This window comes from Lutjanus erythropterus, chromosome 19 (genome assembly GCF_056507025.1).
Source record: "Lutjanus erythropterus isolate fLutEry1 chromosome 19, fLutEry1.hap2, whole genome shotgun sequence".
NCBI classification, from domain to species: Eukaryota; Metazoa; Chordata; class Actinopteri; order Lutjaniformes; family Lutjanidae; genus Lutjanus; species Lutjanus erythropterus.
In genome coordinates this window covers 22857700-22885503 of record NC_139335.1, presented here as the reverse complement: position 1 = coordinate 22885503, position 27804 = coordinate 22857700, and the positions used below count along the sequence as shown (strand labels likewise).

Here is a 27804-nt window from a genome sequence, read left to right as displayed (position 1 = left end):
ATTTCATTGAAATCATTGAGTGTCACAATACATGCCAAAGTAGTCGGGGAATTCACCTGGGTATTCAAACCTGTGACCTTATGATTAAAGGACATGTCTTTAGACTAGACCAGTGGCAGCTGTCCCTGATATCAGCTGACACCAAACATAAACTTAAGGTCTGCAGACGCTTAATAAAGTTCTGCATTGAAGTCAATGAGAGTGAATAATTATATCAGCGTCTTATGGCTTGAGGAAAAGAGAGAGAATTTCACATGGAAGCCACCAAAACAGTCTGAGGCCTAAATGAACCAGGAGCAGATACTTTCCTGACGCCGTCTCTGACCCCGCTCACTGGCTGCTGAGACAGGAAGAAGCTCACAAGCAGAAAATCAGAGAGTGGGATGTAGATCGCAGAAATGTAACTGTTAGTGGTGCAATGCTGAAAAAAATCACACATCAACCTACATTTCTTGGGCGTAATGTCAATTTTTTAAACATACAGTGGTGGCCAAAATTATTAGAACACTTGGCATATTTAAGAGTCAAGTTATTTTTGTTGAACTATTTGGAATGCAGGGCTTTTAGTTGTAATGGAGTATCTTTACATTAATGTATTATGGATCTGAATACCGTTGTGAGAGACAGCAGAATACTTCACTGGCACTTGATCTTTGATATGCTTATTAGATGACTGAGCCTCAGTTTGCACATCAGCAAAATTGTTAGGAACCAATCAAAGATTGTAACTGTTGTCGTCAGAAAAAACAACAGTGTTCGTTGTTGTAAATGACAAGATCTTATAGAGGAAGTTGAGATATAATGCTGTGTCAGCAAACATGCCTACATGCACAAAATATTTGATTTTCTGCCCTCATTCCAAAAATACAAAGCTGTTTACATGGCTAATGAATATCAATATATATTAATTTATATTTTTAGCTGGGAAAATAATAATAATAAGATAGAAAGAATAATCATACCAAAAACAATAAATAAATAAATAATAAATATTATCATAGACTGGAGGTTTTATGTGCCAGTTACGATTTTACTTTTCACTATTATTTATTTATTTTTATTTTCATGTATTTTTATATTTATGTATTTATTTATTTATATTTTTCTTGTTGTAAAAAAATTGGGCACGGCTTAACTTCCCCGAAGTGAAGCCGGAACTAAGTGACGATCATGTGATTTCAGTCAGGACACGATTAGTTGCCGCACTGTTTACCTTTCATGCAAACAGAAGTATCAGAGGAATGCTAGACTTTCTCTCAAAATGTACTCTCACGGTTCCGAGAGTTTAATTAAACAAGCAAGGTAAGACTAAATCATTAAAGGAGAACTTTCTCTGCCGTCGTTAGCGCTTCTTTTCATCTGGTTTAACTGGTTTTCATCTCGCTGTCATTTCCTCTGCTAAGCTAACAAGGCTAAAGTTAGTCTGTCAAAGCCTTCCCTGACTTAAACTTTTAATGTTATATCCACATGAAAAGTGCAGAATGTTCCCTTTAAAGTGCCTGTTGTGTTTTCAGTTATATAAGTTTGTTTTAAATCGTGCCAGTCGATCAGGTTGCAACGTGTTTAGCAGTGTGTCTTTACAGATGCTAAACCAGGTGCACTGGGGGTGTGTGTGTTTATGTGTGTGTTATTTTTAGGGAGATCCAGGACTCTGAGCTGCAGAAGTTTTACAGCAGATTAATCAAGCTGCTCCAGTTGAAGGAGCTTGGTCATGAGACTGTCGACTCCTTACAGAGGCTGCACCTCATCCTCTCTGCCACCAAGTACACCAGGACGTAAGAGCTCCAGCCTGCACCTCCATACAGCATGCATGAGCCACTGACACTGTCCATTCACATTAAGTTTAATTGGCACATTTCTCTTTCCTGTCTTTATTCCTTTCGATTCCCTCCTTCTTCACTCCCTTCACTCTCATTTACTGACTGTGGTGATCACACAAGAGCCACAGTGCTGACCATCACCCTCCAAGTCATCAGTCTTCTTCTTCTGTTTCTGCTCCAATCTCATTTATCCTCAGTTTGAGCTTTTAGTCATAATGTTTCTGCCACAGTTTAAAATCTCATCTGCTGTCATTGACCAAAGGTTGCCTCCAGAGCTTCAGAAGAGGCTTTTGTCACTCCTCTCCTCACCTGTGGAGCAGCTTCAGGTGCTGAGCTCAGCTGTACTCAGAGAGACACTGCCGCTCTCTGGTCAGGAACTGAACTACAGCCAGGAGAACATCAGTCAACTGAACAGCCATGCTGCTGCCCTGCTGCTCTCACAGGTGTGCAGTAATGTGTAGATTGTGTCTGGCTGAATGCATCTTTATTTGGGGACATATATAGGATTCTAAGAGGCCTTTTGTTGCCTTTTAAATTGTTTGTGATTAATTGTCTGATTGGTTAATCAGTTAGTCATTTTGCCACTACTCTACTCAGACATGGTGCAGGTTTGGTGCAAATCCACACAAGAGTAAAAAGTACTGTAGTTTGTTTTGGTATGTTTTAAAGTATAGAGTTATAACTCTATTCATAGATCAGGTATAGACTAGAACACTATTCATAACTTGTGTGTTCATGACACAGTGATTAATTAAAGGAGCTATATGTAATAATTGTATGTCGAAAAATCATTACTGTAGTCCAAATAGTGAGTTGGAGCTATAGATGCTTTATTAAATAGGTCGAAATCCTATTTAATATACAGTCTATGGTTAAAGCGAGTTGTTCCCCTGAAACAGGGGCCCGAATAGAAATTTCAAAGGATGATACAAAACATTTATCACGTATCTGTCCTTAAACACATAAATGAGCTTGTTTTGTTTTTCATATTTACGCTTACAACTTAAACACGTCTCTCACAAACGGTAACCCCAACAGGCTGGATCCAGGGCCGATCTGTCATCCCTCTGTGCTCAGCTGCTTCGCAGTCTGGAAAGCCAACAATCAGAGGGGCCAGCTCACTCTCTAACACACACCCTGCCCATCCTCAACACCATCCTCACACACAGCCCCGAGTGTCTCACTGAAGGTAACAGACAGATTGTGGAGGAAAGTTTGCAGCAAATTGAAAGCGGAAATAACTGACCAAGTGATTCTACACGCACATTAATCAGCACCCTTTGTTTTGTAAAGCTGTGTTCATGCAAAGGAGAAGTTTTCACACAGTTCTTTCAACCTGACTTGCCACAGATCACGTGACCCTCCTGAGTAAAAAGCTTGTCGATTGGCTGCGTTATGCTAGCATCATTCAGGGAGGTGGTGCTTCCTCGGGAGGATTCTTCACGGGACCCAGGTCACGTCAGGTAATCTACCTTCATAGTCGGCCTATAAAGCATTCTCTAAGCTTTTGACTTTTTCATTAATGTAGAAAAGATGTAGACTTTCTCTTTCTTTTCATTGTTTTATATCAAGCTTTACTAAGTTACTGTATCTTTATGTCTGTTTTCTATCAGCCAGTGCCAATAGCAGAGCTGGATGGGACGGTGTCAGGGGATTTCTTCACTGTGCTGTGTGTGGGCCAGGGCTTCACTGATGACCAGTGGATGAACGTCTATTCCTTTTCCATGCTTCGCCACTGGCTTCTCACTTACCACTCTGTTTCCAGTGGCAACTCCACGGCTGACACTGGTATGACCTTACCATTACAAACCACAACTTTTTGCCATCCCATTGTAGAGAGGCTCACTACTTGTCATGTCATACCCACAAAGTACAAACCCCAGTTCCAAAAAAGTTGGGGCGCTGTGTAAAACATAAATAAAAACAGAATGCGATGATTTGCAAATCCTTTTCGACTTGTATTCAATTGAATACAGTACATAGACAAAATATTTAAACTTCAAACTACTTATTTCACCAAGACAATGACAGAACCCATTTTGCATGTGTTAAAACTGTGTGTCTTTGTTGTGAAAGGGTCCAGGCACTGCACTGGTCTGCCTGCAGTCCAGACCTGTGTCTGAGTGAAAATATGGGGCGCAATATGAATTAAAAAATAAACCAACACAGACCCCTGACTGCTGAGTAATTGAAGTTGTATATTATGGAAGAATAATCTGTTTGAACATTCAGTATCTTGTCTTTGTACTGTATTCAACTAAACATGAGTAGAAAATGGTTTTCAGATCATTGTAAAGTCCAAGTATCGACCTTGAAGGCGGTAATTCATTTACATCAGCCGTCTTGGATGACCTGCTCTGTGTTTTCATCATCTCCAGCAAACAGGCTGCAGCTCAGCCTCTCCCTCTCCCACTCCCACTCCTTCTCTAATGGTAAGACACACAAGTTTGTTGACGTTCTCTCCCTGCATGCGCATCTTTCTGAGATGCTATAAATAATCATATCTCTTACAGCTTTGGTTTGACTTTGGGGCGGCACAGGTCAACTCACAACACTTGATATGATCATGACTCCCAGCCACACTTCTTTCTAACAAACCGTCTCACCAGAAATCCTGATCTGTGACTTCTTAATTACACTTTCACATGTGTGTATGCAACTTTTAATCTTCTTTTAATCTTCCTGTGTGTGTAAACCTGAATGAATCACTGGGATGGAATACTAATAAAGTGCTCTGACAGCAGCTACAGTCGGGATGGGATATTGCTATAGAGAGGCAAAGTCCCTCCCATTGTGGTGGTCCACATGGGACCTTACTTCAAAAAGAATATGAACGGCTGTCAATGGAGACACATAATCTTTTGTTCCCATTTGAATTATGTCATGAATTACAAATATGATGTTTGTCAATATAAAAGATAATTTTACAGTAAAGTTGCAGTTTGTAGTTGGTCACGTAGATAGTTGGTCACATCACGTATACAACACCAACATTGTTGTCTCTTGTAATATTATCCTCCCTGATGTTTTATCGGGTGACTCCTGGTCTTTTTATCAGCTGGGAAGTGACAGAATGAGCAAGACCCGTTGCTCATGTGTCTACATCCCGGTACGAAAACACACAGGCATCATAACATCAGCAGCTGACTTCAGCTTATGGAGGGAGAAAGTTACGAGTTACGAGAAACTGTCTTGACATGTAAAATTATCTTTTAAATTGACAAACGGCATATGTGTAATTCATGGTACAGTTGGATAATAATTTGTCCCTTATCACTGAAACATTTTTTTTCCAAAGCATGTCCCACAGTGGTCCACCGGAAGGGGAGGGTCTCTGCCTCTCTATACTGACCTACATCTGCCACAGAGCTACAGCACATGTTGCTTATGGTGTGTTTTTAGTATGAGGAGCAGCCAGATTCTGCCTGTTATCATTTTGATTGTTTCCTCTTGACACCTCTGTGAGTTGGTGGTCTTGAGGCCTAACTCATTGTAGCCAGGTAAATATCTCAACTGCATGAGTTATTTTTTTTACGCATTTGTGAAAGAGCTCAGCGTGATATGATTCTTGTTGCTCTCCTCTGGTTGAACAGCTTCGGGCTTTGTCTTTGCTATATTATAATTTCAGTTTCCAACTGTTATTTTTTTCCTCTTTCTACCGAGATGTGATTGGGTCAGTGATTAACTTGACTGTGTCTAAACCTCTTCTGATAATCTCTTATCTAAACCTCCACAACAAACTTATCTTAAAGCATTTAGATTCAAGAAGTGATGGGTGGATGAAGCTCTGTAAAGCTTTGAGGTTTGAGGCATCAGGGCTCCAAACACAACAGCACAGTGACATCTGTTGGTTTGTAAGGATCACAGCAGCTCCTCATGACGGGTTGAAGCAATAAAACACTCAGATTTTAACAGTTTAGTCTCATTTGTGTGATAAAAGTCAAAGACATATATAAATGAGCAATCATCTGGCCATTTCTAATTTAAAAATGCCCAGTGGACGGTTTCTTAAATGACAACAAACAACATTTCTGTTTATATTAAAGAACTTGTCACCAAATCATATAGCAGGGTTCAACATTAATACTTTTTTCACTAGCCTGGTTGGGTAAGTTAGACAAAATCTACTTGCCCAAAGCCAGTTTTTACTTGCCCCTGTACAAACTGTTTTATTTATTAGTGGTTATCAAATAACAACAAAGACTAAAGTTAATTGTGTTTTATCTAGGTCTGTAATGTCTCTAAAATGGCAGAAAATTAGAAAAAAAAGTCAATCCCTGTTTCTCAAAGTCCAAGGTGATGTCTTTAAATGTCTTGTTTCGTCAGTCTGAAACCCAGTATTCAGTATATGATATTAGATGGAGAATGCAGGATATCTGTATGTTTGAGAGGCTGAAAACTGCACAAAAAGTTACTTTAACCATTATTGGTCATCAGAATAGTTTAATGGCTTTTTTTCTATAAATAAATGAATTGGCTGTGATCTACATTAACAAAAAATATTTCAATAATTTTAACTTCTGCTGTCTCAGATTTTGCAAAAAGCAGTCTGAGAATACATTATAATTTTAAATGATGTTACTATAATAATTCAGCATTTCTTCAAGAAGGATTTGAATCGTGTCTTCTCATTCCTGACTTCCCGTGTTGCAGATGACCGGTCGGAGGTGGACGGGTCGGTGGTTTCTATGGTTTCAGCGACTTCCTCCTCCAGCCGACTGCTGCCTCCAAAGGAGCGTCTGAGAGAGAAGGCTTTCCAGTACTGCCAACGCCTCATTGAGCAGAGTGATCGCAGTGAGTGTGTGTGTGTGAGTGAGAGAAAAGTAAGCAACGTTGTTTTCAACCAAGGTTGTCTGTTCTCCTGTATCTGTACATTATATTTTACTCTGTGGTAGTGTAATAAGTTGTGATGTGTATTTTATTCTTTGTCTCAGAGGCACACAAAAGGACAGACACAGACCTGCAGAAAGCGGTGAGCCTGTAACCCCCTAAAGCAACCCTCTAAACCCCGTAAAGTTTTATACTGGTGCACTCACTGTGTTCTTCTTTCAGTGTCTGGTGGAGGCGGTGTGTATCCTGGACTGTGTGTGTGTAGAGGACGCCACGCTGGTCTACCGAACGTTCCCGTGCATTAAGGCTCTCTTCAGTCGGCTCAGCTCAGACCTGTCATTTGCCCGAGTCATGCTGCCTATAGCACAGTTCTACCTCAACCATGGTGTGTATTCATGTCAACATGTACATGTGCACAACACTTCACATACGTCTCCTCCCTTTCTCTCATATAAGTTCAGATCCTTAGTTCACTGTTAGCTAATAACAGCTAAACGTGTACTTGAACCTGTCTAGGCGAGATGGCTGCAGTGGAGTGTGAGAGTGTGTGGAAGCTGGTGTTAAGCCGATTCCCTGCCGAACTGTTCAACGATCACTTCCTGGCACATGAGCTTCTGCGCTTCCTTCGCCTGAACCTTGAGAACCTGCAGCTCCGAGTCCCACAGTACACCCACTACTTCCCAAACCTGCTGAAGGTGAAAACCAGAGAAAACACGTCCATACGGAGATTGTTCGACTGTTGTATTCTCTTCCATTTGTACATAGTTTTAATAATAATAATGACAATAATAATAAACTAAAATAATAAAGTAATATAATAAAATACTATAACTAATATAAAATAAACTTTATTATGCATCATTATTATTATTGTTATGTGAAATAAACAACACACAAATATATTAGACATTTACTGAAAATATTTGCACCATATCAACGCAAAATATTTTATTTTGATTAATTTCTATTAATTTGCAATAAAAAATGTAAAAATATAAATAATAAACCATTAAAAAGACATGATAGGAGAGGAAATGATTTTTGTAAATTGCTAAAAGTCTAATCAATTTAGATTATATAATGAAGCCTTTTGTTAAATAAATAGATAAATATATTAATTTTAAAAAATTATATCATGATACTTTAAATCATGGGTTTCAGCAGGGGGTCCATGACCCCAGTGGGGTCCTCAGACATGCCCTCCACCTCACAAACCACCACTGAAAGTGCAGAGGGCGAGGATGACGCACTTAACATTACAACTGCTGCTGACTTAGTAGATATGGATAAGCACTAATGAGAAAAAAAATATTCAGTGTAGTATATGTAGAAGAGGGTCCCTGCTTCATCTCTCTATCAGCTAAGGGCTGCATGGCCTGAAAAACTTTGATGACATGTGCTTTAAATTAATGAATCTAAAATGTTTTCATGGACCTCCTATGCCTCCTGTATGTGAGTGAGGAGTTTATGTTAGACGAAGTGTGGATACACAATTTGTTTTCTTTCTTCCTGTGTCTGTCTCTGTAGTTGTTAGCATGGGACAGCCCAGCAGTGGTGGATGACTTTGTGGATCTGCTGCCCTCTCTGGTGACGGCTGGAACTGCAGTGGAGCTTCTCCACACTCTGCTGGACCTGCCCTGTCTCACTGCCACACTGATCCTGCAACTCAGGTCTGTGCCAAAAACTAATCTAACTGGATAAAAGTATCCATCGACATCCTGAATTTTGGAAGAAAAATCTGTTTTTGTGAAGTTATTCACTCCACAATCCCACTTCTCTTGATTCCGACTCTGCGTCCACACACTCCACCATACAGAAGTAGCAGCCATAGCTACACAAAAAACCATAATTACTCTTTTTTGTTTGTTTGTTTGTTTGTTTGTTTTTCAGGTCAACTTGTTTGCCCATCTCTGAGCCAGGTGGGCGTGGCCTTCTGTCACTTGATGCATTTCGAAGCCCCTCCTTCCGTGGGCTTTTCCTCTTCCTGCTCCGAGTGGAAGCAGGCTCAGGTAATCACAGTCACACAATAAAAGGAAAAGCTTTTTTGGGAAATATGCGTATTTGTTTTCCCTCATTTCCCTTATACGTCCTGTCATTTTTACTTCTCACCTTTTGTACAGAATAAATTATTTTTGAGCGTATTCCCTAAAATGTCCAACAATTCCTTTAAAGATTTGTAGAAGTTTTTATTTATGCAATTGTGAATATTTGTAATAAAGTACTTTTTTTTTTTTTACTGTTCAAACTTTCATCAGTGATTGTAGCAGATTGTTCATTGTTAAAACCAGTGGCTTGTGGGAAGTGGCTAGTAACTTTTGGTCTTTATTCTGTAAACACAGCTAATTGACTCAGTCTGTTCTTCTGCCTCCCCTCACAGGTGATACAATTGACAGACTGAGCACGCTCCATGAGCTTCTAGCCGAGGCTGCTGATTGGCCGAGAGTTGTTCAGTGTGCGCAGACTGTCCCTGTGCTGTTGCACATCTTTTTCAACACAGTCATCACGGTGAAGAGATGAGATGTTCATGAGAACTGTAACCGCAGCACATTAACATGTTTCATTTCATTTTCTAATCGTGAGGTGTCCGGCTGTTTTCCAGGTTGCTGATGAGAAGCTTTTAGCTCACTTGATTCTGGTGATGCTGGAGAGAAGCAGCCTCCTCCTCAACATCCCTAAATACATCAAAGAGATACACAGGTAGACACACACGCAGAGAAAGTGTTAATCTGCTGCATGTCTTCACCTTCATCTCCTCACTTGCTCCAACCCTCTGTGTCTCTGCAGGGTGTTCAGCTGCCACCTGCTGAGGTTGTGTAAGCTCCACCCCTCCCTGGTGGTGGACCAGTCTCACGAGCTGCTGGAGTTCGCTGGAACCACAGCCAATGTCTACAGCAAAGAGGAAATCTACACACACGTGGTAATGAAGCTGCGTGTGTCTGCATGAGACAGGAGATGGCAGAGAGGAGAGTCATGCTGATTTGATGAGGATACTTTTTCCTTTCTCTGGATTTTAGATTCTGAACAAAACCCCCAGTATCTCAAGCTCTTCTCACATCTCAGCACCCTGTCTCATGTATTTAATAAGGGTTAATGTACAGTGAGTACATCATTACTTCATGATAATGACCTCCTCACTGTACATTATCCCACTTATTACACAGCTACATACCAGAAAATTCAATAATTTGTCACAAAATATTTCACTGATTTAAAAATTATTTTATCACCCCCTTAGAGCCGATGATCAGAACTGTGTCCATATCAACAGTCTGTTACAGATAGCACTGGTCTGCTATACAGAAATAACAGACCTTAGAATGCTGTGATTGACCAATCAGAATCGAGTGTAATCTATGGTCAGATATAACAGTAAACTATAAAATGTGCCGGCAGACACCAAAATAATATTTCACTTGTTTACTTGCTTTCAGGTGTGGGTGCTCGGAGAGTACCTGTCTGTGTCATGTGACTCTCGCTGCTCCGTGAGACTCATCACTTCCTGTTTTGAGGCGTTGGAGGCGGTGCTGTTTGAGATCACTTCATCTGCCCCGACACCTGGAGCAGTCTGCCCCGCCCCCAGAGTCATCACCACCCTAATGAGTGCTCTGGCTAAGCTTGCATCACGATCACATGACCTCATACCCAGGTGACTGACAGCCATAGATACGAGCAAACCATCCCGCTACTTTGGCCTTGTGTCAAGAACCCGCCCCTTTTTAGGTGAAAGCAACTCCCCTAATTTGACTGGTGGTGTTTGCCAGTTTGAAGACACAAAATACAAAAAACAGTATCACTTTTTAGCTATTAGAATCCCAAATCCTGCAGCCAGTCAGGTGAACAGTCGTGTTATGTTGTTGCTGATCAACTATCAGCATCATAATCAGTCTGCCTTCATCAAAGTTTTTAAATTTGGTGCTTGTTTTCACCCAAAATGGGGCATGATCATTCTAATGAAAGAAAAGTGAAGTATGCCAGCTCTCATGTGTACACTTTTAATTTGTATTTTTTTATTCACACAGACTAGGGCTGCAGAATATAGGAGAGAAAAACCATATTGTGATTTTTGACAGATTGCTGTTGTAATGACTGAATTAATGAGAATAATCAAATTTTGCACCACAATTTATTTTCCCTGAAAAACACCATTAAAAACATTGATGATATGACATTTGCGGGGCTCTGTACCAAACAAACATGTTTTTTTTTTTACATGTGGGATTTGTAGACCAGGGTATCTCTACAGCCAGGGTGAAAAATTAACTTTTTAATCCTCTGGTCAAATGAGCAGTGAACGTTCAAATTTTTACAACCGTCTTAATAGATTAACATTGTTTATTTTGGCTGGTGAGTGAAGCATATCTAGCAGCCACTTGCATATTTTACCAGCATTTGGCTCTTGGCTGGTGCTAATTTTGTACCCTTTCTGCAGCTCTACAGTACTTCATTATAATGCTGTTTTTTAATAATTATAGAACAATAAAGTTTTGATTAATTGTGCAGCCCTGATACAGACATATAGTATGTAAGTGTAATTGTATGTTTATGTCTGTTTTAGGGTGTCTCTCTTCCTCTCCAAACTAAGAACTGTAACCAGAGGCGGGTCAGTCACCTGGTGCTCTGATGAAGAGGACCTTGTTGCCATAGTAACACGAGGCGAGGAGTTGTGGTCGCTGCTGAAGGCCCCCGGTGTGGCTCAGAGCGTCCTGACCCCACCTCCACATGTCATGACACCCCAGTGGCACCGAGACACCAATGTGGCCATGCCACTGCGACTGCGGGCCCTCACCAACCTCACACACTCACAGTGACACACAAACACATTTACACACCACTTAGAGATCAGCATCAGCGTACAGAAACAGTTTCTTCTTTGAAATGGGCATCATACTGAATCTTGTTTGATTTTTGCACATTATTTTTGTAAATAAATTACATCATTTGATCAAAATTTGATGTGATGTGATGAAGCATTTTTGGCATCCAAAAAACACACAGATCCTCTCTCAGTGTAATATACTTCTCTTTTTTTAATCCAGTGAAAATAATTTTTTTACAAAATAGATCATCTGATTTTAAAAAAGAAAGAAATGCTCACTTCCTGAGTAAGTGCTTTGTTTTCTGAAAGTAAAAACAGAAACAGTTGAACTACGAGGGGTTAGAGAAAACCTGCAGATGTGATCTGTACGCTGTTTGAAGAAGTATAAAAAAAACTGCATATATAATCTACATGAATAACATGCCCGTCTGTTAATTCTGTCATATTCAGACATTTTAGGAAACTTCATTCATCACTGCTGCTGACAGAAAAGTGCTGAAGATTAAAACAACTGGCAATCATTGTCCTTTAAACAAAATAATCAATGCAAATAGCCTCGACATTCTTTGTCGATTTAACATTTGACTCAGAATATAGTTAGTGTTACATTAGCTTTATGGTAATCTCAGACTTTTCATTGATCAAATCACATTACAGTAAAACTGATTCATGATTCATGACAAATATAAATGACAACCGGGCAAGTTGTACTGAGGCCCATTATGCTCAACAGGTGACCTTTATCCTTTAACTAAAACATTAACATTACTTATTGCGGTCTAAGTCAACCATAATGTTTGTTTAGGAGACTAGTGGCAGTGAAGGCATTGCACAAACACTCTCAGAGGAACGTACAATATGTGGGCCTAAAACTGTAACAGCTGTAACAGCTAAACAGAACAGTTCCTCACATGAATTTTATTTCAGTGAAGTGTTTGATGGTTTTAATCCAAGCTCTATATTATCAAATGTTGCTGCTGTGCAAAAAAAAGGCCAAAATAAAAATTAAATGTAATTAATTGTGACACTGAGTTCCACTATTTAAAAGTGTGGGTTAGCACCAATATAAAGGAATGCCTGTGTGGTAAGTTTTGGCACATCACTTATGGTTGGAGGAAGGAAAGGGCAGAGGATAGTTTAGGAGGTGTAGTCACAGACTATATCATCTCTTCACTTACAGAGATGAATGATTATAAGAATAGTCTGACATTTTGCACGCTTATTTGCTTTGAGATGGTTGATAACACTCTCATATCGATAAACCCTTTCAGTGCTGACGTCATGGTTATGTCACAGTGTTGGCTAGAGGCAAATAATATATACAGGTGAAAATCTTGTGTTGTTGGTGCCAAAATCAAATTAGTATAAAGTTTTATTCCATAATAACAAACCAACCATATAAAACCAAAGACAACTATGGTTAGATGTGATAAAATGAAAAAACTTGCTAGCTAGTCGCCTCCTTTTGCCCTGTGCTCCAACAACAGTTGAGCAAACTTAGTACTTCAATCAACTTTCTTCTTTTCCTGTCTTTTAGTTGTTTCACCCTGTTTCAAGTCTTTGTGCCGAGCTAAGCAAACCAACTGCTATCTGCAGTTACATATTTAGCATACAGACATGAAAGTGGTATCAGTCTTCTCATTATCTCAACTTTCATTAAAGTGAATAAGCGTATTTTCCAAACTGTCAGAACCATTCATTTAACTGAGCGCTGGTCATTTAAAAGTCCTGGCACAGTACATATTCTCCTATTTGTGCAAATATCTCCTGTGAGGTGATGAACACGGCAGCTACTCAGTTCATTTCAATATGCAGCATTTTGACATGATTTTTAGTTTAACACTAAGTGTCTGATCTCTGCGGATAATTTCAACTGATCAGTCGCAGTCAGTGCTGAAAGTCAGATCATCTCAGCACCATCTCTCCAGGAGCAGCCTCATGAGTCAGGTCAGTCATAGTCAAAACGCAGTGGTCTCATGACTACACTTGTCTCAGACGTCACATGATGTGGGACCGCGTGGTCTCAACTGGGAGCGGCTAGTCACCTCGACGTGTGCAGCACTGGCCCAGGTAAGTACAGGTACCTCCAGATGGCGTAATAATGAATGCATGCTCCTGCTGCAACAAACAGATGCCAGATGGCATGGGCGAAAGGGACGAGGCCGTCGCTCTTAAAGAAGACTACGCCCACCACATAGAAGACACCTCCCACTGCCAGCTCACACACACCTGCACGCTCCACCTGGAACATTTCAAAAGATCATAAAGAGTTGGTGGTGTCCAAGGATATACAGCTCAAACAAACCTGGTACATTTTGTTAATAGAGCATGTTTAATCAAATGAATTGCAATATCAGTCAAAATAATTGCAACTAGATATTTTTTCAAAGTCATTCAGTTCCACAAGAGGGGCATGAATGGCAATCCATTCAATAGTTGTTGAGACATTTCACTCAAAACTACAAATGTGAACCCATTAGGGATGTTAATGATTTATCGGCATTAAGGATTTAACCAATTAAAATTTTATTAACCACTTCTCCAGAGCTCACACATTCTCACACAGTTTGGTTTGGTCTGCCTTTTCTGGAAATGGTAGTTATCGTGTCCCATCTGACATTGTTTTGTTGTTTAAATTCTTTGTGCCTCATGAATTCTTTCACATAACCAAAGTGCCTCTAGTTTTGTTAAACTCAGTGTTTCCCAAACGTTATTTCTCTGGGGACCCACTTCATAAAAATGACAAACCATTGCGAGCAAATTTAAATTAGACTTTATCAATGAATCTTGGGAAACTTAATTTGAACATAAATGAAAGTTCCAGACCATTTTTTACCACCGGTTCTGCATCACCTTTTTATGCAGAATTAACAGGCTCTTGTTTTTTCCTCTCATCAGTAAAACATTTTAAATGCTTTATAAAATGTTTACTACAGATATGAATCTTAAATTTGCAGAATTTCTTCCACTGTCTTTTAATTTTTGGGGACCCAAATGAAATTCAGGATTGCTGACATGTTCAACTATTAAGAAAAGTGCACAAAATGCATCTCTAGAACCCACAACACTATCATATCTGTGTAACAAATACACAGTGATATCTCAAGAAAGTTTCAAGTCTTTGCAAGTCAAATTTTAGAGCATACTTAAATGGAAACATGATTCTGTGAAGAAGAGGAAGTCAGTCTAAATGCTTGTACTTTGGAAGATGGTTAGCAGTTGTGTTACTGTTACTACATGTGATTTGCAGGTAATGCGCTCAAACGAACAAAACCACCACTTTGTTTCTTTAAATACTGTCAGTGTGATTCACACGCAACAGCAGGAAGCCTGTTGCAGCAGAAGAGGGGCTCACAGAAAAAAAGCTTTTTGTTTCCCAGAAGCGGAGACAGACGACCTATGTGGTCGGTTCTTACCATAGACAGTATGACCAAAGCAGGAACCGCCCCCATGGCCACGTAACCCAACAGCTCCACCAGCTTGTACCTGCAGGTAGAAAAAATGGGACATGAGAAGATAATACCTCCAGTTTCTTAAGTAATTGTTTCTGCTTCAAACAGCCGTCCGGTGTTTGCTGTAAACACATGAGGACGGGAGTTTGGTTTCAGGTTAATTGTGTTAAACCAGGACACGGAGCAGCGAGACACAAAGACAGACAGTGTTACCTCTCATGGAAAAAGAAGACATATGTGGATCCTACACATGCCATGACCCATATCAGCCAGCGCATGTGGCACGACCAGGGCCCCAGCTCCCTCAGCATCAGCCTGAGGAAACACATCAGTACCTTCACTATTTGAGGCTGATAACCGGCTTTATTATCATCCAAACTGCGCGCAGTTTGTTGAATGTGATCAGACGTGACCCACCAGGGAGAGTAGGAGGCAGCTATGAAGAAATAGATGGCCATTCTGTCACACATGTGGAACCGCTGCTCCACCTTCCTGCACAGTGACAAAGAGAAGGAGAGATAAGAGCTCATCTCTAAATCACTAAAACTTAGTTTCCATAATCTCTAGATGTGACAGGAGCCAGCCTGCAAAACACATGAAACTTGGGGACCTTTACAGAGTGCTGAAGTTTGTGTCAGTGTTTGTTGTGTCTTTTTGGACTATTGATCATGTGTGAAAGGTCAGGAGGAGGAGGAGGAGGAGCAGCTGGAGTTCATGAGTTGGAATCCATTCACCATATTCTTAGTTAAATGTGTTGATAAGAATCATAATAATCACAGAGCTGAAATAGATAAGTGCTTTCCAAAAATTAAAGGATAAATCTGTAATATATTCACTGTAATAAATCATAAACTTATCATGATATGTCATCAGAGACTAAGGTAAGTTTAGTTGCAGTGTCCTCCTTTGACATTTCTATTAAGTTCAGTAACTTGTGTTACTGTTTGCCCGTTTCACATGAATAACAGTTAAAATTAACAGACTTAGCTTCACACTGACAGACAACTGACACTTATAAACAGCTGATCATCTTACAGCGGAGGACTCGTCATCGCTTGTTATTGTCAAATTACAACGTTGCACCCGTCTTGCTCTCCTGCAGTGTTCCTGCAGCCTGCCTGAGCTTCCTCGAGTCTGGAGAGGAGGAGCAGGAGGAAACAACTTGCTTCAAACATAGACTGCATATTAAATAGAATTTCAACATATATTAAGGGACAGTACACCTAAAAATCAAAAGTGCATATTTTTCCTGTGGCCTGTAGTGCTATTTATCCATTTAGATTTATTTAGTTGATATTGCAGAGTTTTGGCGATATCAGCCATAGAGATGTCTGCCTTCTCTCCCATATAAGGGACAAAATGGCACTTGGCTTGTGGTGCTCAAAGCAACAAAAAATACATTTGAAAATTTTAAAACCAGTGTTTCTTTCCAAAAATGATGACCTGGTTACACAGGATAGCCCACAAACCTTGCTGTGAGCAGTTTCATGCAGGAACTACTTTATTTCTGCAGCAGAATCTACTGGACCTTCTTTCTTTCTACTAGAAGGATGACAAAGAGCATTTTAAAAGTGTATTATTATTATTGGCCATTATTGGCACATGACAAAGGAAGGAATAGCCACACAAACAATAAACTTAACAGCATCATTCTGTGTTTTATGATGGAAAAACAGGAAACTGGACAGAATTCAATGTGGAACTGATCAAAAAGAGTTTTTTTGACTGTTAATATGTGGGTGAATTTTTTCAGAGGGTGTGAGTTGAAGATGATGTGAAATATTTTCATTACCATGCCACATCTGTTGTTTGGTCTCTGGCCTTCTGGCTGTGTCATAATTAATAATCTGTGTGTCTGAGTGTGATGTAAATGTGTACCGGAGCAGCACATAAACACACACTCGCACATCTGCCAAATCCCTGCCAGCGTTGATACACACACACACACACACACACACACACACAAACACACACACACACACACATATACACACCGGAGGTGGCTGATCTTCCAGGCAGCGGTGTGGAAAAGTGTTGAGGTGACGAATAGGCCAGTGAGACCGCTCCCATAGAGCCAGGCAGCCATACGATGCCATTGGTCCACAGACAGGAAGTAGAGCACAGACCCGCCCACCAGACTTGGGAGAATCCACAACTGGAAACGGTCAGAAGGACACAAAACCACAGTTTCACATCATTTTCTCATGATACACACACTGAACTTTACTTTTTTAAATTTCCTGACTTCTGTAGACTTTGAATTTAACCAGGTATTTTAATTGATAGAATTATCAGCATCTTATTGAATACAGTAGAAACACATGCAACCCATATTTAAGGAATTGTTCAACATTTCAGGAAATTTGCATTCTTGTCGACAGTTTGAAGATTGACACCACCCTTGTGACTATACATTAATGGTGCGCTCCATTTATTTAGAAACTGGAATTTCCAAGTCATGAATTTCAACCTGAACATTCCCTGAAGCCAGATTTCTGACTTGAATAGTCGGATTAATTTCATGAACCCCAGCCTCAAAAACCAAGATGGCTGCTCTGCACATCAACAGTAGTGAAAGCTGTAGTAACATACTACATAGGTGTTTTTATGTGCAAAATAACATGTAATGACTAGCAGCCGATCAGCTTAGCTTAGTTTAAAGACAGGAAACACCCAGCCTGTCTTAACAAAATCCATCTACTAGTTTAGCTAAATCTCACTATGTGACATGTTATGTTTTCTATATATAGTCAGTGGAAAATGTTAAATTTTAGTTTTTGACACCTTTGAACAGAGGCAGGCTAGCTGTCTCTCTTTGTATAGCTTCTATAGCTTCATATTTCCATAAAGATGTGACAGTGGTATCAATCTTCTCATCTAATTATTGGCAAAAAAATGTCAAACTATTCCTTTAATTGATTCTGTGAAAGCTGAACCTGATACTTGACATTTATGGGAAGCACTTTAGCTGACAGAGTGAATGAATGAATCAATGCACGTCTCATAGAGAGATTTCACTCAGCCCATTTGAGGCTTTACAGTCATTACTGCCCTGTTTCCTCTGTGCTTTCTTTCATCTCTCACTGTCTGTGTCATTCGCTGTGTGTCTTGCTCTCTCGGAGGCGGAAGCACACAGGGATTACAGCAGATTAGAGAGAGCTACAGGCTGAATCACAGATTATAGCCCACCGCTTCTATGGCACCGCCAAAAATCCTCCCCATCCAGCCTCATTCCTCGCAATCCTCTCCATCTTTTCAGAGGCTTCTCTGAACTGACAAACTCACTGAACACAGAAAGCGCTGGGATAGGGAGAATAAACCAAAAATAAACTCCAGGAGGGCTGGAGGAAAATTAACTTGGACTCTGAAAGTGTGTGTTTCTGTCTGTCTGTATTTATCTGGCTCACCCCATGTGTGGCACAGTTTGCAGCATGTTCATATTCAGTGGGCTGGTATCTCTTACTGGCTGGAACCCTGCAGTTCATGAACCTGAGAGAGAGAGAGAGAGAGAGAGAGAGAGAGAGAGAGAGAGAGAGAGAGAGAGAGAGAGAGAGAGGTGAGGTGAGCAATGGAAATTTCACTGACTAATAATTTTCCTGACAAAAACAACATGATAACTAAATAAAAAGGAATTTATGTTGACTAAAAACTATGACAAAATCTACTGACAATTCCATTGACAAATAAGAACAAGATGAAAATGTTAGGGAGGAGAACCAATCCCTTTGTTTGGCAGGGAGGTTAATGATGTAGATACACGCAACTGGACAGTACTGCTCCAACCGTGACTTCAACTAACATGCAGGAGAAAGAGAAGACATTTAATGTCAAAGAAATCAAGACCCTTTGTGAACAGTGTGGAGCGACAATCACTAGTAAGAACGGAACAAAGTGTTATCCAGTAGTTCATGAAGAAAATGAAAGATTAAAGTTTGTCACACCACTGAAGCATGTGTTACGATCATACAGAATTCGATCTCAAAATCATGAAAAATGAGCAGTTTTCTCTGCTCTGAAACACTGGCGGCGTGTCCGCTCCGCTGTCTCAGTGTCAAACACCGCTACGACCTGCACTCGACCTGAAACATGGACACTCCGTCTACCAGTTTTATTGGACATGTCCACACACGTTTGAGCCACCAGAGACAGAATGGTATTTGTTTTTCTTCTGTGTCGGGTTAGTGGAACTGAAGTGAGCTGAACTGCTGGGCTGATTAACAGGTGCTGAAGGTTCATTAGGGACAGTTAGGGAGCGTGAGGAGAGGAGGAGGTGGTGTTCAGTTTATGGGGTTTATATAGTGTTGGGAGACCATAGCTCCAGCACGTCACTGAGTCATGTTTCAGGTCTGCCAAAAAAAACTCCTGAAAACAGAAATTGTGAACAACAGTTCAATGGTCAAACTCCACAATTCAGAATTACATAGTTTTCAGTGTTTTCACGTGTTTTCAGCAACTATGTTCTAACATGTATGACGTGTTTAGAAGAAAATCCCCCACTGAGTGACAGAGAGGGGTGTGTTCACGGCAAAACAAGGTACTGCTTTATTAGTTAATAAGTTACTATGTGCTGAACCCATGAAGAGTGTGTGTGTGTGTGTGTGTGTGTGTGTGTGTGTGTGTGTGTGTGTGTGTGTGTGTGTGTGTGTGTGATGGTCATTCTTGGAGGATTTACAGGTCTTTAATCCACATCACGTTGTCTGAATATTAGTGTGGCTCATCGTTGCTGGGGTAACTGTCTGTGTTGTTATGGCTACTGGTGATGTCACTGCCTGTACTACAACAACAGGATACCACTGACCACTAACCATTAACTACATTTGCATTATTATCATGTTGCCATATGCTATTGAGAAAGTTACTTTGCATCTGTGTGTGTGTGTGTGTGTGTGTGTGTGTGTGTGCGTGCGCTGTGTAGGCTATTTAATCAGCAGTAAATCTCTCAATCCCAGCTTACAGGGAAAAACACATCTGGAGATGTTACGAAACCACATTTTATACGTCAAGATGCACACACACACACACACACACACACAAATATACACAAGCAAACACACTCACTCATTTGAATGTAACTCCTTATGCAGGGGCCACAGGTGTGTCTGTGTCGGTCAGCTGTGTTATATGATTACACATTTAGGCCGACGGTTCATCATCACACACACCGGCATCACGCCTTATTCCCAACTCAAATTCACACACACACGCACACACACACGCACACATACACACACACACACAGTAACACAGTTGTAATAGTCTATTAATTCTGCACAGCAAAGAGAGCAATCAGGTGAAAGTGGATCAGAGGAAGACAGAGGGGAGTACGATCTGTCACAACCTTAAAGTCCATAAAAGACCAGATTACCAAAACACCCTGTTTAGTGTTACAGGAAAGAAGTCTTGCGTAACACAGTGACCTGACATCTGGTAACAAAAAACGTTAAGTCCAAACATTCGAAGCTGCAGAAATTTTAGCTGTGACTCCAGATTTGAATCCCTCATAGCATTTAGAAAGGAGTTCAAATACTGATTGAGTTCAAAAGATAATCTTCATCTGCAGCCAAAATTGTCTTGTGAGATGAAGGAAACCTTGTTGAAATGTCAATATGTGATTTTTAAGAAAGCATTCTTTCTAGATTAAAGGAAAAAAATGCGCTACGTCTAATTTTATATTGAAAAAATATTATTTTATGGTGCTAAACTTTAGAGCTGCAACGATTGCAATATGATACGTTTCACACAGGGGTTATAATTCAATATTTTCTTGTTTTGTTGTTTTGATGTAATATTTGCATGTGGGGATTCCTGATCATTAAAAGTCCTGGTGAAAGAAAAGGTAACAGATGCCAGCTTGTTTACATTTGTACCATTTGTGATCAGTTGCTAACTAGCCATTTTCACTGTGTAGCTTGCTAGATGGAGGTTGTTGCTATTTCCTGTAACGACGAAAAGGAGATAGCAGATAGCACTTTTATCTTTGTAAAAGCTGTAATGTGTGGCTGTGGGGTGTCAGACAGAAAGAGAATGAGAAAGTAAGATTGGTGTGTCATCTTATTTCAGTTTTATGTGTGTGAACACTGTAAAACTCAGAAATTAAAGGCAACTAGCTTCATTAAATCTTTGAGTTTTCAGTCAAACTCTTGCATTTTGAAATAAAGCTTGAAAGGTTTTGCTGACCTACAACATTTTGTTGAAATCATTTACTTTTCTTATTTAGACAAACTTGAATCTTTGAGTTGTAGAAATGCCCCAAATGCTGTATTTCAAAAATTTTTCACAGTGAGATGTGGACCCAATTTGTCATTATCTGGGTGCAACTGAAAATATTAAATTATTCACCTATATTCACTTTAACTTTAATGAATTAACTAGCACATTTTTTTCTTTCTAAAGCTCAAAGTTTACATTTATTTAAAGAAGAAAAAGACATAATCTCAACAGATTATAAGATGATGATTTTTTTTTTTTTTTTTTTTTTTTTTTGTTATTTCGAGTTTGAGTTTGATTAAAGGTTTAAATTGAAATTATGAGTTTTCTCAACTTTTTTACAGTGTGTATGTGTTTGTGCCCTCCTCACCAGAACCCTGTTGATACGTTTTCCTGTAGTACATCTGGTTAGTAACACAAGGTATCAGGGCTTTCACACTCACACCCTCCACAAACACACACATTTTTTCCATATCTCTAGACTTTTCTAGACTTCCTATCACTGCATTATAACGATACAGACTCATCATAATCACATTTATGAAAGTATTAATCACATGTGAACGTCTGCGAGATTGTCATCACAATAGCTAAAGTAAATGGTGTCACCATCAGGCTCATGTCACATGTGATCCAAATAAAGAAAACCTTTAGTAACATTAGATTATTGTATAACTGCTGTTCCTTTTGTTTTTCCCTGCAGGCTGTCGTTCCAAGTGCACAACAAGAGACACTGTATTTTTCTGAGCACTGTTGTGGTATTGTATGGCTATCAATGGACCTGAGTGTAACAGTCTGATGTCCTCTAATCGGGTATGACAGAACTGTGTGTGTGTGTGTGTGTGTGTGTGTGTGTGTGTGTGTGTGTGTGTGTGTGTGTGTGTGTGTGTGTGTGTGTGTAATGAACTGAGAGGAAGGGATAGGGATTCACAGGCTCTGATCAGAGAGAGCATTGTTTTCCTCATCAGCACACTTTCTCTTTTCTCTCTTTCTTTATTTCTTTATTCTTTATTACTCTTTCTTCTATTCAGAGCAAGGGGCTGGGCGACATGAACAAAATCAAATATCACAATATTTTTGACCAAACACCACAATATCGATATTTATCACTATTTATCACTATTTATCGCTATTTATCGCTATTTATTGATATTGTGATGTCACAGACCTTTAAATTGCATTTTTCAGCTTGAGGAAAGTTTGACAAATACAAAAACTCCATGGATCAAAAATTCATATCAGAAAGAGTCACAGCTCACCTTGTTTGTGTGAAGGGGAGGAGCGAAAGAGAGTTCAGGCCTCAGACACCCCATTTACACCTGATGTGAAAATGCAATCTGTATCTGGATATGTTATCCAGGTAAGAAAACTATGTTAACGCAAGGTGAAAATGCTACATGATCTGCTTGACCACATGTGGACGTAGCCTGGCTTGCATTGTGTTTGGATATTAAGTGTTAATGCAATCTGTCCAACGATATGGATAACGTATCCAGATACAGATCCCAGTTTGATTCCAGGTGTACATGAGAGGCAGCGGGAAGCCAGAATATTTTCACCTCTAACTTGGTGAATTAAGGATTTATTTTCAACCAAACCAGTGTTGGTGGAAAAGACAAATGTTTTTTGTGAATTTTGTTCATCTTAGTTTGGGCAAAGAGAGAAAATCGAAACCAGAAGGTGGACACTTCATTACAGACAACAGGGATAACAATATTTCCTTTCTTGACATCTTGTGAGGTTTTTGTGTATTTATTAGACTATAAAAGCTAAGAGAGTTTGCATATATCTCCCAGCTGAAACTATGGAGAGATTGGACTCTCACCTCTTTGGATACAAAGTGGTATTACCCAACAGGATGGGCTGGAGCTAGCTGGTTAGCATGCTAACTTCAGTAGATATCTGTGACATAACGTCAGAACTGTTACCTCTTTACATTCCATTGATAATATTTGTTCATTTTGGATGTTTTAAATTTACTACTCCTTTAAAACCAGGAAAAGACAACACTTCTGCCATATCATGATATAACAATATTCAAAATCAAGTCTCAGATATTGATAATTGATTGATAAATATTGATATACTGCCCATCCCCAGTTCAGACTCTGTATTTCCTCACACTTGTTTCTTCTTTTCTGCATTCACGCCATGTGTAGAGCTGCAATGATTAATAGATTATTAATTGCTTATTAAAAGAACCAAATGAAAACTTTAAATGAACAGCTATTTTAATAATCAATTAAACACTTTAGACATTTCTTAAAAATTTCAGCTTCTTAAATGTGAATATTTTCTGGTATATTTACTCCTCTCTGACAGTACACTAAATATCTTTGGGATGTGGACAAAACAAGACATTTGAGGACGTGATCGTGAGCTTTTGGAAACAGTGATTGACATTTTCTGCCATTGTATGGACCAACCAACTAACCGAGTAGTGGAGAAAATGATCAACAGATTGATTGGCAATGAAAATAATCATTACAGAAAAGACTTGAAAAACATGAAGCTTGAAAAATAGGTCCAGACATGGATTTTTGAAACATGGGAGCACACGGACATAATACGCATGTTTGCACCTATTTTTCAATTTAGGATTGATAAATCGATTAATTAAGAAAATAATCCACAATGAAAATAATCATTAGTTGCAGCCCTAGTCATATGGTTCAATATACGTGTGTGTGTGTGTGTGTGTGTGTGTGTGTGTGTGTGTGTGTGTGTGTGTGGGGCATGTTTGCACCTCATAAAGCCACTGTTTGTTGTTTGGTACAGAACATTCCATACATTAACAGGATCAGTTGCATCTAAGAGGATCATAACCTTTGGATCATTGTATAATAGTGTGTACCACAGGAATGTGGGTGTGTGTGTGTGTGTGTGTGTATGTGTGTGTGTGTGTGTGTGTGTGTGTGCGCGTGGGTGTGCATGCCTGCATGTGTGTGTGCGTGTTTGTGCATGCATGTGTGTGTGTTTGTATACGCTCCCTGTAACTCCAGGGCTATTCCTTTTACAGCAAAGATCAAGTTCATCTCCTCTGGGACTCAAAGTCCGGTTCTCACGATTATCGCCATCTCCCATTTACACACACACACACACACACACACACACACACACACACAAACAGTGGAAGATGTACACAGACACACAGGCTAACTGAGTGATGAATGCACCCAGGCAGAATTCAGTGTGATAGGCCTACACTAGGGTTGATGATTGTTGGATCTGATATTCAGCATTTTTAAGATGATCAGAATCAGTGTTTTTGCTTTAATCAGACTGCTGATGAGAAAATGTGCGACTTTGGCTTTGATACAGATGCCTCTCTCTGCCTGTAGTCTGTATTTTGTGGTCTCACTCAATGTACAGTTCATAAAACTACCTGATTGGTTGCATGTCACATATAACAGCCTCATCAAATGTGCTTTAAGGCATTTCAAGTTTTGTGTTGTGTCAGTCTAAATTTTAACACTGCAGTTTTCATTTTTACTGTAAATGTACTGGTTGCAAATATCTGTTTCCTTGAATGATAACAACATGTATCGTATCCACCCTGTGTGATGCCATGTGAAAAACAGCAGCATATGACATAAAAAACTATATATAACTGAAGGGAGATGGATGGGAGAAATAAGAAACATTAAAAATCAGATGGATAATAAGACCACTTTTTAGCTCTTTTCGTAGCATTGTAACAATATATCAAATAGTGTGAAATTGCAATTAAAACAATGGTAACATACTGGACTGTGACAAAATAGAATGTGCTATTATTAATTATTTATTTTATTTATTTGGATTTTATTTTTATAAAAGGACTGCTACTGACCACTTGTTTTGCAATTGTACATTCATAATGCAAACATTCATTACCAAAGACAATTCATGCCAATTTGTTTTTACAAAGACTTGACTGACTACTTTTATTTTATTTTAGTACAGAAGGAAAACAGAAGCACTTTAAGTCAAAAGGAAAAACTAATTTTATACAAACAAAAAATGCTGAACATATCAGATGTATTATTTAGTTTAGTAGTAGGATGTTAGCAAGTTTTAAAAAAGCAGGAGGAGATTTTTATTTTGATTAATTTATTTTAAATGCTACATTTTGTGGTAATAACGGTGGAAAAACTACCACTTTTGTCCACAGAAGTCTCCAAAATCAACAAAATATTTAAGTTCCTTGTAGAAGCAAAAGGAAGAAACCAGAGCAGAGGTACAACAATTAATCTAATAATCAATTATGAACTTAATTTCCAATTATTTCAATAATCAATTATTAGATCAAAGTTCTCTGATTCTAGTTCAGTAAATGTGAATATTTTATGGTTTCTAAGTATATGGCCTAGGCATTTACATTTTTAACACTTTATGGACCAAACAACGAATCGATTAATCAAAAATCAAGAAGCACTCAGTCTGAGTTGTACGAGCTGTTTGTAAAGACACCAGACAAATCATTTTTGTTGTGTCTCATTCCCAGGACGTCAAATACCTTTATGGCTGGTTAAAGGCTGGTTAAAGCCTGGTGAGCACAGCAAAATCATGAGAAATACAGACAGACGGCAGGAACTCTGCAGATACAGACACCAACACACACTTCTGGTGGGTTAAAAGTGATCATTTAAAGGGATCATGTTTGTGAGTCTACTCATTGTTTCAAGTTGTTATTTCCTTTGTTTTTTAATAACGTGATAAATATCGTATCATGGACTTTTTTTTATCGGGGTATTATCATATCGTTAAATTTCTACTTTTTCTCTGTTTGGGTAATTTAATAGTAATAAAAGTACGGGTCTCCTGGCTCGTTACATCTCTCTCTCTCTCTCTCTCTCTCTCTCTCTCTGACACCTACACACACACACACACACACACACACACACACAAATTAATCTATAACACCCCTCTGATTGACTCTGTGCCAGCGCGTCAGTGCGCATGGATGCACAGGATGTGTCACACATGAAAAATGTAAGCCATCTATCAGCACTAGTCACACTGACAAACTGGTTCAAAATTAGTTACCTTCCAAACTTTGTCTTCTTAAAGTCCATCTCGTGCGTCGGCTCTCCGTCCGCGCGTCGGTGCGCTCGCGCTCTATTTACCAACAGCACAGCCGCGAGCGTCCTCTGCTCCTACGGAGTCCCCATCCGGATGTCCCACCGACGCGCGTCCAAACATGAAGTCCAGCAGAGGCCAACTCACAAAGCACACAAACAACTGTCTCTAAAGTGTCAAACAGGGAGCCATCCTGCAGCAGCGGCGAGCTGCACGGACAGACAAACACACGGACAGACAGAGTTCAGTTCCGAGTCTCAGATGTGTGTTTGCAGGATGTTCCGCGGGACTGGGTTTGTAACCCCTCCTCTCTCCTCTCCTGCCCTCCCCTTTCCTCTTATCCTGGCTCATGATGATAACACAACCCCTCCCCACAACACCACCACACTTTCTCCCGCCTCAGCTTTCATTTTCAACTGCTGGTGGGAAATACCCCAAAAACGAGGCAAAGGTAAAAACAAAACATGACCAAATTAAATAAAAAAAGTTATCCATATTGTACTACCTTAGAGAAAATAGTATGAAAAACAAACAAAAAAGACTTTACTTCTGAAAATATTCTTGTCAGCCACAGTGCGGCACAGGATTTAAAAGTCCAAATTTGCCAAATTAGGAATGTTTATACTAACTAATTTCCCTGTTGATTAAATGGGAATTTTAATTTTGACTTGTTGACTACTTCAAAGGTACAAAAACACTCAGAAAACAGTTAAAACTGAGCACAATTTATTAATTAACAAGGTAAAATATTGTGCAAAAATATTAAGAGCCACTTTGAAGACATTAATAACATTCCTCTATAACTAAAAATTCATATCCTTCAATGCATGCGAACAATTAACTAAATGCGTTCTCTTTTCAGACTGAGCAGGATCAGTGTCTGTAAACAATATCCTTTACCCACAGCTGATATTAGCTGCTACACAGTGTAACTAATGTCAGCTGTGCTAGCACCAGCAGCCCACTCTCCTTGCAGGTTAACGTCCACATGTGCTGAATTGCTCTGGTTGAGTGGTTACATGTTTATTCTCACACAACCTACATACAACTTTATTTTTGTTTTCTAGATCAAACTACTGTTTATGAGTCATCATCTGTCCCACTTTGCTGATAATAACATCCTGGCTCTCCAGGCATTAGCGAGGGGAGAGAAGGGCCGTCATCTGACGGAGCTTCAGCCCCAGCTAGTGGCGGCTGGCTGCAGAACCTCTTAGAGGCAACAGTTAACCAGTGTTGTATATTAATAAAAATATTAATAATTACAGTAACTGACTTGTATTTCTGGTGCCCACCAGCAAGGGTGGCAACGTTTAATCCACTAGATGACTAATCGCACACATCCCTACCTTTTATGTGTTGTTTTTCCATTGTGCATGCCTTTCCTCAGGCTGCAGGCACATTCATTATTGCACTCCACCATAAAAATATATATTTTAAGGATTGAACTTGTAATAGAATATTTTTACATTAATATATTGGTACTTTTACTTAAGTAATCTAAATTCTCTAAGTGGGGGTCTTAATGCTTCCTACTCCACACAGCCAAGATAAATACTGGGTTTGTTATTTATTTATTGGCCTAAAAGCACTCTATTTTAAATATATTGGGTATAAAAAC

The 27804-nt window shown here is 39.4% G+C and overlaps 2 protein-coding genes across 5 annotated transcripts; one reads left to right on the top strand and one right to left on the bottom strand.

Moving 5' to 3' along the window:
- Positions 1 to 1149: 1149 nt before the first annotated feature.
- On the top strand, positions 1150 to 11598 carry ap5z1 (adaptor related protein complex 5 subunit zeta 1). 3 transcript variants are annotated; one of them, XM_084744438.1, is made up of 18 exons: positions 1150 to 1302; positions 1638 to 1775; positions 2083 to 2263; positions 2859 to 3009; positions 3171 to 3283; positions 3434 to 3608; positions 4106 to 4252; positions 6474 to 6614; positions 6755 to 6792; positions 6873 to 7035; positions 7167 to 7345; positions 8178 to 8320; positions 8541 to 8659; positions 9028 to 9155; positions 9250 to 9347; positions 9435 to 9567; positions 10082 to 10296; positions 11206 to 11598. In XM_084744438.1, exons 1-18 carry the CDS (start codon positions 1262 to 1264, stop codon positions 11456 to 11458), a joined length of 2556 nt encoding a protein of 851 aa, XP_084600564.1. In that variant the 5' UTR covers positions 1150 to 1261; the 3' UTR covers positions 11459 to 11598. The 3 variants fall into 3 exon arrangements, with proteins under 3 accessions (XP_084600564.1, XP_084600565.1, XP_084600566.1); XM_084744439.1 differs by having other exon boundaries at positions 1151 to 1302; positions 4199 to 4252; XM_084744440.1 differs by lacking the exon at positions 4106 to 4252 and having other exon boundaries at positions 1151 to 1302.
- A 998-nt stretch (positions 11599 to 12596) lies between these two features.
- Positions 12597 to 26345, bottom strand: mmd2a (monocyte to macrophage differentiation-associated 2a). 2 transcript variants are annotated; one of them, XM_084745029.1, is made up of 7 exons: positions 26154 to 26345; positions 18326 to 18407; positions 16913 to 17073; positions 15336 to 15410; positions 15132 to 15233; positions 14883 to 14952; positions 12597 to 13708 (listed from the first exon to the last, which is right to left on the bottom strand). In XM_084745029.1, exons 1-7 carry the CDS (start codon positions 26180 to 26182, stop codon positions 13508 to 13510), a joined length of 720 nt encoding a protein of 239 aa, XP_084601155.1. In that variant the 5' UTR covers positions 26183 to 26345; the 3' UTR covers positions 12597 to 13507. The 2 variants fall into 2 exon arrangements, with proteins under 2 accessions (XP_084601155.1, XP_084601154.1); XM_084745028.1 differs by having other exon boundaries at positions 15132 to 15410.
- Between the last annotated feature and the right edge of the window lie 1459 nt (positions 26346 to 27804).